This window comes from Pyrgilauda ruficollis, unplaced genomic scaffold (assembly GCF_017590135.1).
Source record: "Pyrgilauda ruficollis isolate IOZ18807 unplaced genomic scaffold, ASM1759013v1 scaffold37, whole genome shotgun sequence".
NCBI lineage: Eukaryota > Metazoa > Chordata > Aves > Passeriformes > Passeridae > Pyrgilauda > Pyrgilauda ruficollis.
In genome coordinates, this window is record NW_024525156.1 from 3,538,138 (window position 1) to 3,550,267 (window position 12,130).

A 12,130-nucleotide genomic window follows, 5' to 3' on the forward strand; every position below is an offset into this window, starting at 1 on the left:
CTGCCTTTGTTCCTCCCAGTGTTTTCCTGGTGCAGAGACAGGCTTAGGCTAAAGAAGCCAAGAAGTGCAATTTCCTGAAGAAATTAATTTTTGTATTTTAACATCCACCTCCCCGCCCCCACCTCGATTTTTTTTTTTTTTTAAATCTTGTGTAAATTTATTTTTCACTTCTGTGCTGCCACCAGAGCTCCTGGCATTTGTTTCTTCTGGGCATTTCCTTTCTAACCCCTTGCTAGCAGACCTGTCAGGGCGTGCTGTGGGCCTGAGCGGCTCCAGCCTCTCCCTCTTCCCCCTGCCCCGAAGGCTCCAGCTTGCTCGGCACTAACGCAGCCCTGGGCTGGAGAAGAACTACGGTCCTGGTACAATATTCATGGCATAAAATTATGGAAGTAGCAAGAGACTTTGTAGCAAAAGCAGATGTGGAAATGATGGGGTTTGAGTTGAATATTTCCCTGATTGCAAAGGAAATTAGGCAAGCAGTTTATACAGGAGAAGCAGAACCAAAAGGAAAGCTCTTCGCTTTCCCCCTCGGCATGTACTGTTTCTCCAGAGAAGCTGTGGTGATCCTGCAAAGTTAGACAAGGAGGGTGTAACAAGTTCTTCCCTATTTTCTGGAAATCCCACCCTCTTTCCACAGCTTATCTGAAGTTTCTATTTTGCACGTTCCTATTTGTGCAAAGTTTGGGTAAGCCTCATCTTTTCCGTTGCAAATGAGCCTCTAACTAAAGCCCCCATAGGCTGATTTACTTTTTGTTTGGTTGTTTGTTTTTGGTTTTTTAATTTTATTTTTTGGTTTTGTTGTTTTTTTTTTTTTTAAGTTTCTTCCCTGACATTTTTGTGAGGGCAAATGGAGTAATTTTGTGTTGTACTTTTGAAGGTTTAGAAAAGCATCCCAACTTGTTAAATCAGTTGGTCACATAAAAGAGATGTTTGAGCAGAACATTACATATCCGTAGAAAAATGGAAAGAGGGCCCACAGGGCTGTACACCAGACACCAGCCCCTGTCCCAACTTGCTTCTTCTTCTGTCTATGTCTTTCTATCATTTGAAATGCATTTGCAAGGCAAAAGGTGTCTAACTTCAACAGCTAATCATGGAACAGATTACGTGTCTTGGTATGTTTGGTCAAAATATTCTGTGAAAATAGGCAACTTAAGATGTTTTCATTAACAAAGATGTAGAAGGAAAACTGGCAGCTCTTGGTTAAAAAGATATAAATTATTGAAAATTTTGAATTAGACATACATGTAGTATTTACACATACAGTACATGTGCACAAAGACACACACACTTGTAACGTAAAGCCTGACTTCTTGGTCTTGTGGCCTTTTTTCAATTCTTAGCTCTTAGTGCAAGGGTCTGCAAGTGGGGTTTCCTGAGTTTACTGTCCACCAAAGTGGAAGCCTAATCTGTGGCTGGAGAATAAATAAGTCTTGGAAGACCTGGCTCCCAATCCTGATTTTGTCAAAAACCTATTGCACGAGCTTGCATAAGAAATTCACGGAACGTTTTGTGCTTCAATTTCCCTTTCGGGGAGGGAAGGATGTAGCTGTTTCACACTAGTGCTGCTGTTTACAACCTTTCAGAAAAAGTATCTTGAATTTTGGAAACCATAAAATAAATTTAAAGATAACAGGAAGAAATTATATCTCTTTTTGATTCAAAGTAATTTCCAGTTGTTGTAATCTTATGCACACAGACACACACTCATCCCGAGGTCAACAGAGCTACACACCTGCTGTGTTGGAAACAAAAATGGATATTCTCCAGGACTCTGTAACTCCAGAGAATGGGATAGTAAGAAAATATATATGTATATATATATATATATATATTTAAATTAATGACAGCATCAAGGAATTATTGAAAAATACTTGCACCACACAATTCTCTGCTTTGTCAGAAGATGATAAAAAGGAAGTGTGAATGTATAGGGGGAGCTCCTGTGTTGGCTGCCTGGATTTAGCAGGGGTGGGGGTAGGGAGCTGTCACTTAGATCTAAATAGAAGAGTAGTTTTAGTTCAGAAGTTGATTTCAGGTTTAAGGATAATCAAGAGAAGAGGGCAACTCTCCCATGGTATAGTAGGCACCAATAACAGGCATGCAGCCATTAAGAAAAGTGGATTTTTTTTCCCCCCTGAAATGCACTGGGTTTGGCTTTTCTTAATTCCATAGTAATAACCCTTATGGTAGAGAGTAATTTCTTCACTGCTGAACTTGATATGTTAATTTTTCCACCCAATCTTCTACCACCCTTCATTTCCCTTCTGGTCTGCCTATCACTTCTGGTACATTTGCTCCTACTTTCAATGACCAATGGTTAAGCTATCAAGAAGTAGTTAATGAAACTCAGGCAGATGCCTTTAGTCTCCTTCTCCTGGCCTGGGGTTTGGAAATGCCTAATTTTGAAAATGGGTGAAAATGCCTAATTTTAGATGACTTGTTCTATTAACACATGCATTTCATTGTTTCCCTAAAACCACTTGATCTTTTCTTCCTCTGCTCTTTCTGCTGATCAGGATCCCACCTTTGTTTAAAGGTCAGTTAAACGTGATGGAGTTGTGGCTCAGGGATAAGCAGCTGCAGGGTCTGTTGGTGCTGGGTGTTCCTCAGGAGCCTGAGTATTCTCACTTACTGAGATTTACCCTGGTTCCTGCAGAAGAAATTCTCTTGTCAGGTACTATCATAATATCATGGTACAATTACAATATACCTGATAAGACTGGTTGGTGTCTCAGCCTCAGTTACCGAGAGATGGAGAGACAGATGTTTCCAAAGCAGAAGTAACCATTCTAATTTGTACCAATACTTAAGGAGTCCAAAAACCCCCTACGTACATGTGAGTGCTCAGCACAATTCCCATGTGCATTTGCTAGACTATGCAAATAAAACACTATCTATATTACTAGTCAGGAACTAAGTGACTGGATGCAAAGCAAAAATAAAGTTTGTGAATGCTTGAGCTAGACTTGGGGAGATAAATTGCTTATGTTCTGTGCTAAAAAAAAGTGAAATTCATGTAACAGGGCTTTGGTTACTGCCTACAAATATGTTTTTGGCAAATATTTGCACCCTTTACTTTTTCTTCAGCACAATGGAGAGTAAGTGTATATTCTGTTCCATGGCTACCCTGAGGAATCTGTAAGGTGATAAAGATATATTTTTGTACACTGCAACTATCAGTTAAATAAACCTGGAGTGTTTGAATCAAAATTTGAGCAACACTTAGTGTTAAGAGCTCTGTGGATCTCTCTTCTGATTTATATGACATATTAAGGCTGTAGTTTCTTTAATCCTTGTCAATGTAACAGGGACACTACAAAGTAAATCTGTAGTCAAATTGGCATTGCTATCTCATTTGAAACAAAATAGGAAGGAATAAAAAAAGAAAAAACACCTCTTTTACTTGTAGTACACATCCCATCTATGTTTTAAACTGCTCCCTCAATACTCAGGTTATTTTCCCAGTTATTTTGTAAAGTGCATGCAGGGCTGGCAGGTGCAAATGCTCTGATGTGTTGGTAAGTCTTTTTTGCTCCTATCCCTGCTCCTTCAGGCAGATGATCTCTCCCCAGGAGGGGATGCCAGGCTCCTCTGGGGCCCTTGGCTTTGTTCCTAGTGGAAAGGAGATTACAGGGGATGTTAGCCCAGGCTCATGGCATTCCTGTATCCAAGCTCTATGAGTTTTGGGGCATGCAAATAAAGGAGATGAATTCAAGGTCAGTTCTGCTGCTTGCTGAAAAGTTTATGGACTTCAGATTGAAAAATCAGAGCATGGTGAAATTGGCCACTAAAATGTCAACTGACAGAACAGAGAACAGGGTTTGAGCCCTGAAAGCTTCAGTGGAGACCTGAGGACTCCCACCAGAGGTTTCCCTAGAAGAGAGCTGAGAGCAACCCCAGGCAAGCAGTCAGGTCACAGTTAAGATTTAATCTGGTTGAACCTAGAGTGGGAAACAAGAAGTGAAAACTGTCAACTGTGCCCAGATCCATTCAGATCACTTCTAGGGACAGTTTTGATACCAAATTATCCTTGTTATGCAAAGTTCCTCACCAACCGGCTGGTTCCCAGTTATGCATGGGGAGAAGCGGTGGCCACATCTGCTTCCCGTTTTGCCGTTTCGGAGACGAGCCATCTGTTTGGCCTCATCCCGAACAGCCTGCCTGGGGCTGATTAACTTCCTCACCCCCACCAGCCCCTGGCTCACTGTCTGCTGCAAGGTGTAGATTTTTTTTCTATTTTTTTTTCTTTTTTTATTCTCTAACTGCTCATAAACCAGAACCTTCACTTCTCTCCCAAGGGACAGGAAGGCGTTGGTTTGTGTGATTTGCAGCCGCCACCACCAGCGGCAGGAGCAGCAGCAGCTGCCCTCTATCATTCACATGTTTCATACGTGTGGTCACGACAGATAAAACCAGGAACTGTTCCATGTCATGGGATAGCTTTAAAGCAGTGAGACCTTTCTCTAGATGAAAAGGAAAAAAAAAATTGTAACAGTAAATGCAGCAGAAATCTCACTGCAGTTAACAGGGATCTGTTCATTTGGCAAGAGCGGGGTTTCAGTCATGCTTGTGCAGCCTTGTTTTGCTTAAATGCGATTAACTCCTGCTGTCTGAAGCCTGGCTTTGGATTTCTCACTTCCAGCTATCCCACTTTCAGCGAAACTTTGCAAATTTTTGTCCTTCCTGTTTTCTGCATGCCCATCTACTGGCCATTACAGCAGGATTTCAGAAATGCTTCTTGTCTGCTGCTGCTGCCAGTGACTTCACTTCAGCAGCTCCAAGAAGTCAAAGTCTGTGTGGCCAAAATAAAGAAGCATTAAAATTTAGAAACTGGGGTAATGGATGTCCTGTTAAGATTAAGACTTCTGTTGCCTTCCACAGGCCAAGTCTGAGGAATTTTTGCCTTTCATGATGCATCTTGACCAGAATTTGTTCTCATGTACAATTTTCCTTCCAGACAAGCAGCTTTCTGTGTTTTGTGCTAGTGGACGGGGCCTGGCTGGCCCATAGCAGGGAAGGATGCCCTGGAGATCTGACCCACAAGACAGGCATGAAGAGTTTGTTCAGAAATCAAATATTTTGCTTTTCCAGTTGCCATATTTTCAGTTTTCAAATTGCTGGTGCTGCTGCTGAAACATGAAGCTTTCAGTGAAAGCTTTTCCTTTCTTTTCAACCATCTCACAAGCTGGTAAAAGCAGTGCAATACCCTCAGTGTATTGACAAAGTCAGGAGCATTTCTAACTCCTTTCCCCCAAGTACGATGTTGAGTGATTCTCACACACATACAGAGTATTAAAAAGCCAGGAAATTGTTACATTATCAGATCCATGTGCTCCAGGTCTGGCTCTGAGTTCTCATTTTGGTATCTCTAAAATATTTGTGTGTCTTTTCGTGTATTTCTTGATTTCAAAAACACTTTGTTGAGGACAGGTTAATGCTGTTTTGGTGTTTGATATCTATGTATGGATTGGGAAGCTGGTCTGAGCACTTGAGGCTGAAAATACTTGCCCCTGGTAGCTGTAGGTTTTGTCTGTGTAACAATTTGTATCGTGGCACCTGCCACAGTTTCTGATGTAATTTAATCAATCTTTTGGAGTAGGAAAAAACAAAAATGTGTTGATTTGAAGGAAGTCTTTGAAACATAATAGATAAGAGACCCAGAACAGATTTTTAAGTACACAAACTTGCATTTAAATCTGTGGATTTCTCTAGCTAAAGGATTTAATAACAATGTTTGAGAATAGTACATTTGGTCTATTTTTGTGTTTGTTGTTATTATTATTATTAAACAGAACATATTTGTTTTGGAGAAAAGTCACCAGCTGAAACAGAAATCTGTAGTTTCATTTACTGAGAACCAGCTATGATGGGGAACAAAGAAACTAGGATCTTAGCTCCTTCATATATTACGTAGTCATAGTTTATGAGGAAACTATACTACAAAAACTTAAGGAACTTAAGGAAAATTTAGATTTTAGGAACCTGTAAAAGAATTATTGCAATACCATAAGGGTTTGTTTTGGGGTTGTTTTTCTTTTTTAAAAAATCTCATTTTGTTCATAATAATACAGTTTAACAAATGGAAGTATTTCTAAACTTTATAAATGGTGCCTTTTCTGAGAAAAACATTGATTCTTGTTTGCATTAAATATGTGATGTGAAATTTACTGTGCTGGAATCTGAAGGAAACAGGGACACCCGCAGAGAAATCACCTTTGTTATGGCGAATAGTAGAAATAATTTCTCTGTGTTTTATTTTGAATTACCATGACTCTACATGCAGAAGTAATTGTGTTCTGTAATGACTCCACATCTGGCTGGTGGGAGGGAAGGGTGCGAGGAGAGGGCTGGAGGGGAAGCACTTCTCAATGGTCGGCTGCTTGCAGGACGTGGGAGATTGGGATGGGCAGGGACACTCTGGATAGCAGGTGGCCAGTTCAGGACCTGATCTTCACTGGAGCTGGCTGAGCAAGGCTGCCTGACATAGGAGGTGAAGGCAGGGTCGTGACACAGCCTGGCTTTTTTTGGCCACGGAGCTGGGATTGTGAGGCCAGCATGGATGGACTCCCCATGGTGCAGGGAAAACATGGATGGACTCTCCATGGTGCAGGGAGAGCATGGATGGACTCCCCACGGGGTGCTGTCTAACTGCACCTCACCTTACTTTGTGTCCCCTCCCACACAGTGAACACCCACAGACACAGAGCCTCCGGCTGTGCCCAGTGCCTCCTTCACCCACGAGGAGAATGACAAAAATATTCTGGGGCTTGGCGTTTTTATCTTGTTCTCTTGTCTCAAAAGATACATCTCAGTTTGCAGACATAATTTAATAATATTTTCAATTTTTATGAAATTGCTTTTTTTTTTTTTTTAAATACAATAGTCTCCAAGAAAATGAAGTTACAATATAAAACCACAGCAAAAAAAAAAAAAAAAAAAAGTGTAAATACAACTTTTTCCATTAGAAAAGGCAGTGCCTGGGGAAGGAACGGGAAGCAATTATTTTTTACTTTTTTAAAACAGATATAAACTTAAAACCACTCACATATTTACTCCTTTTAAAGGTCAACAAAGCCATATCAGGGTATTGCACCATAGCAAAAAAAGAGAAAAAAGAAGATTACACTAAACTTTTCTGAGGGCACAGTTTGTTTCAATGTACACAGACACAACATCCTATCTTCATGCCATCCTTGCATATGTTCATAAATAAAATCACTGAACCACTTGTTCCTAAACAAATTGAAGATGATTTTGTGCAAAAGAGAAAAACACTGGAAAAAAAAGCAAAACTAAAAAAGCCCTTTAGTGAACAGAGAATGCCATTTGCTCTGCCTTTAGACTGTGCCCTGATACACTGTGTCTTAATATACTTATACTACTGTACTGTTTATTATACAACATCAACATATTTTGTTATAATATAAATAAGAAAACTCCAGAGCCAGGAAACAAACCCACTGTGAATAACAGTGCATCATCATGTCATACCAACCATTTTAGATATATATACACATACAAATGTATATAAAATATTAATGATACACAAAGCCACAGAGAGGGCATGTGCACGTGGACAGGAGGAGAGACACAGGGACTTGGACAGGTGCATGTGTGCACAGAGATGTGGTGAAGGTAGCAAACCTACCCAGGAATCAGAAATCACCTCTCAAAGCTGTGTTTGAGGCACACTCGAACTCTGCTGGAGCTGTGCTTGTTTACACGGTTCGTGCACGTGGCTTTACTTGTGTTGGTTTTTTGGTAAAAGCAAAGAAACAAAACCACCTGAGTGAGCTGCTGTCCCCCTCCCCTGTATAGCTGGGGGAGTCTTAAAATGAAGGATGGAAAAACTTATGACATGGGGTATATAGTGACCTAAACCTAAGAAGAACAGGAAAGAGGTCTAAGAGCAATAAAAGCAAAAGATTTCTGTATAGCCATTGTCTGATCTCACACAGGACATTGCAGCAGGGCTCAGAAATTACTTTGTCCCCTCTCGTTTGGCATCAATCAAAATTGGAGAAGGTTAAGAACAGCTGAATGTAACCCTGCCAGCTATGAAAAATGTACCTATTCCAACTGTACTTAAAGAAGGTAAAAAGTAAAGGAAATTCATCCATGTAAGTTAACCCCTGGAAAGTCCTCTTCAGATCATTCCTGTGAAAAATATTTGTTAACACCTTATTGCCAGGTGAACTGAAGCTGAATGTGTAGCAGGCATTGATGACAAGACCATGGCTGGGGCATGAAAGTGGCCAGGGATTCCTTGTGCCCCCCTCGTGCAGCCTCTTGGGCTGGAAGGTAACAAGCAATAACCTCTCAGCTGAGTTATAAAGCAGGAGTAGAGGGCATCAATAAAGCCCCTTAAGGCAACCGAGTCCTAATGTGGGGAAGGGAGATGATCATCTTTGGGTCTGTAGTTCATGCTGCTCATTTTGGGGGATAACATGTACTCGTAATATGTTTTCCCTGCTGTGGATGTATGCACCGATCTGTGGGCATTCCTACATAGCATTCACCTCTGGTGACAAAGCCACCACATTGTGAGGCTCTCCTGCATGTTCAGTGTAAAAACACTGCCATGCCCACGTGTCCAGTGGAGCAAGGGCCTCACAGCTGGCATGAACAGCTAAAGCTTGAGGTTGTGTAAGCACACATTTGTGATTCATTTTTTCATCGGTGTCCTTCCTCAGCCTCAGTGTTGTTGCTCCTGACCTACACCTGCCAAAGTGAAAGCAGAAGAAGGAACTTGGCATGCTTGTAATAGCATGTGTATATAGGAAATGTTTATCAAATATAGCTGCAAATGTAGTATCAGGCCACATTGGCCTGGGTATAAGACGTTCACGGTCCCATTGAATCTGTTTTATGTGTGTAGTATATATGTAAATATGTGTGCTTGCATGCATTTGTGAATGGAAAATCTGTAAATGTATTACAAGACTGCTAGTCTTGTTGGGTATTTGACTGTGTTTACTGTAAAATACCCATTCCTTAGAAAGAGTGGAAGTATTTTCTACATTAAGATAGTAAGATGGGTTATTTTTATGAATGTTTCCCTGGAAATATTGCAGCACCAGTGACAGATTTTTATGCAGCTGCAAAACATTTATTTTTGCCCAGTCTTAAAGCATGAGGGTGTTCAGGGAGAGAAATAAAATATTTGGAAGAGGAAGCTAAGTAGAAGCTTTAAAAAAAGAGAGGTTTTTTATCAGATGTGTATGGAGTTAAAATCTATTTGTCATAGAAGTTTTGATTCTAACTGAAGCTACAGTACCTGCAGCAGAACCCACCATGGAGAAAGATTTTGGTGGACTTTTCTGCACTCTGAAAAGTGCTGCAGCCTCTGGTCTCCATTCTGCAAAACCCAACATATTTATATATTAAGATTAGTTCCACTGAAGTAAAAGTAACTCAAAGCACTTAGTGAAATGACTGGTTGGATAGGAAGTAAAGGGTCACCACACATTTGTGGGTCGTAGTCCCTCATTAAATGGCAAATGCCAGGAAAAAAGAAGATGGCTGCAAATTTTGACTGGCTGGTTTAATTTATCTCAGTGCTTTAAAAATAATCAAGTGCAACACTTATGAGTAGAGCCACAAAATTTACAAGAGGACACCTTCTGTGACAGCAAAATGGGATTTTTTTTTTATATCTAAGAGAGGAACATTTGGATATTTTTCCAGACAGTTTAAAAAGATGAAAAATGTGCTTAAGGAGACTCCCCACACATATACCTATCTACTTTCTCGACTGTACATCAACTCTTCTAAATAACTAAAACTTTAAAGAGAAAGAAACATTAAATACATTGTAACTTTTGTATGCAGAGTAAGGAGGGGCTGCTTGAGAAAAAGTGGGGATTTATTGGATAGGAAGAGAAAATATTTATTCAAAGAAGAGCCAACAATACCCTTTTTCTATACATTAAATGCAATTCATACTTCACAGAGTATATTACGAGGGTGTTTCTTCTATCTTTTGCATTCCTACCCACCAGCCTAGTGACACAAACAGGGCATGTTGTGCTGTCAATACCAGTAGCACCCTTGCAGGTGGAAATGTTCTTCTTACCACCAAAGCAGCTCAGAACCTTCTGGCTGTGGGGGGTCCCATCCCACCCCAGCTGTCCGTGAAATCATCTGAGATGGGTCCCTTCATCTTTAGTTGAGTTCAATCTTCTCAAAATAGTCAAATAATACCGGAAATCCAAAAAAACCACACATCTGGTAGAAGAGCCCTATGCTCAGGGTGCTAAGAGAGAAAGCCTGGTCACTGCTGCCTGTTGTGTCTTCGTCATGTGGGGCACCCTGCGCATGCTTAAAGTTCTGGCAAGGGGGGCTTGCAAGAAGCATCAGTTCAGGGAAGGTCTTTCAGCTATGTGTCTACAAAAACTCCTACTTACATTACTAAATGTTTTTGGTGATCAAACATTTTCAGTAAAAACTCATTTTAGAAAACTGAGTTGCAATGCATGCTACCAAAATGAAATCCCTGTTCTTGTGGGAGAACATTGCTGAACTTATGAGTCTCTTGTGACTTTTACTGTCCAACTGACTTTTCCTTTGTTGCTGTCATGGCTCGTGCAGCTCCAGTAACACAGCTGTTGAGGCTTGATCTGTGCCAGTGTTTTAACCCATGTGGAAACGGTGCTCCCCTCGAGTTATGTGGGAAGAGAATTCGTACCTGTCCTGGCTGTGGTAGCCACACATGTTGCATTCAAAAGGATCGCGGAACCCGTGGCAGCCCATATGGATTGTATACATCACATGATCCAAGAAAAGGACTCGACAGTGTTCACACTTGTAAACCCTTACTTGCTCCCCATTGCTGCTGATCACTTTGAAAGCATCCTGGGAATTGTCAGTACCTGCTCTCAAGACATCGTATTGCCTGTTTTCTTCTTTTATAGAGATGCCATTTCTTGCATGGGCACCTATGTGGTTTGTCAGGTAGATCAAACCACTGCGCTCCTCATTATTGCTCTCTGTATCTGTTGAGTCTTGGCAGCTGTTGCTGGGAGAGACATCTCGTTCCGAGGAGACAGACTTGGCCTTGGAAAGCAGCAACAAGTTTTCCACTGCGCTGTCCTGAGGGAGGTTGGAGCGAATCTGATTGTCCCCGAGAGGTTTGTGGAGCTGATACATGGGGCTGATGACGGGCACTCCCTCAGAGCCCCCCGGCGGTGTCTGGACGAGGGGACGCAGGGACTCTGCTCCCAGGTAGCTGATGGCATTGTTGATGGCCTGGTCGATCACGTGCGTCTGCATGAGCTCGTTCTCCTTCTCGTAGTTGATGCTGGCATCATATGGAAGATCAGGCAAGCATTTGTCACCTGCAGTGGAAAACAGTGAGGAGTTAGAGGGCTGATTTCTACATGATTAAGGAAATGAACATCATGGATTAATAAAACAGGGAAGAGGGAGTTGACCGAATCCACCTCTGAAATCCACCTAAGGTATTCACGGTTCTCTAATACAGCTGCTCAGAAAAGTGGTGGGTTGGTGGTCTTTTTCAGCATGCAAAATAATTTGAGGGTTTTGGAAAAGCAAATGCATGAAAGAAACTCTGGAAATAATTATACAGAACTACAGACCATTATCATGGGAGCTACAGATCTAGTGCTTTGTCATGTCTTTCTCCTTTCTCACTGCCTCTTACAGTGAGCAGATGCGCTCACTGCCTTTGTGCTTGCTGAAGCCACTGTGCCTGCACAGCCACAGCAAGCTTGGCCTGATGCTTCAGAGCATGAAGCACATTATCAATATTTTTACCTAGAGTATTACATTCTCAGACTGGAAATTGTATGGTTTAGTTTCAGACCTTCAGTTTCCTAGAAATAACCCATATCCATAATGTGATCACACATATGCCATTCTGGAGAAAAATCAATAAAAACTTTATTTTTCGTATTGCCACCATCCCCACACACCTACCATAAGCCATGTTAAACACATTACCAGAAGCTACCCATGTTCCTAAATATTTTGTGTCAAAAAGTTGTTGTATACAGGAGAAACCAAGAATCATGGAAAAAATTTAAGTGCATTTGTAGTTGGAGCATATTCTTCATACAAGGTAGAAAGCCCTATCTAAGCAAGAGTACTTATTACTGGTAACTTTGAT

General features: G+C 41.2%; 1 protein-coding gene across 4 annotated transcripts in view; it reads right to left on the reverse strand.

Moving 5' to 3' along the window:
• Nucleotides 1–6,857: 6,857 nt before the first annotated feature.
• The window catches only part of IKZF1 (IKAROS family zinc finger 1), a 68,169-nt gene continuing 62,896 nt past the window's right edge, over nucleotides 6,858–12,130 (reverse strand). For all 4 annotated transcript variants that reach the window (XM_041475988.1, XM_041475991.1, XM_041475989.1 and 1 more), the window contains one exon: nucleotides 6,858–11,339. In XM_041475988.1, coding sequence (XP_041331922.1) covers nucleotides 10,636–11,339 — 704 coding nt within the window. In that variant the 3' untranslated portion in view covers nucleotides 6,858–10,635. The remainder of the gene's footprint in view (nucleotides 11,340–12,130) is intronic.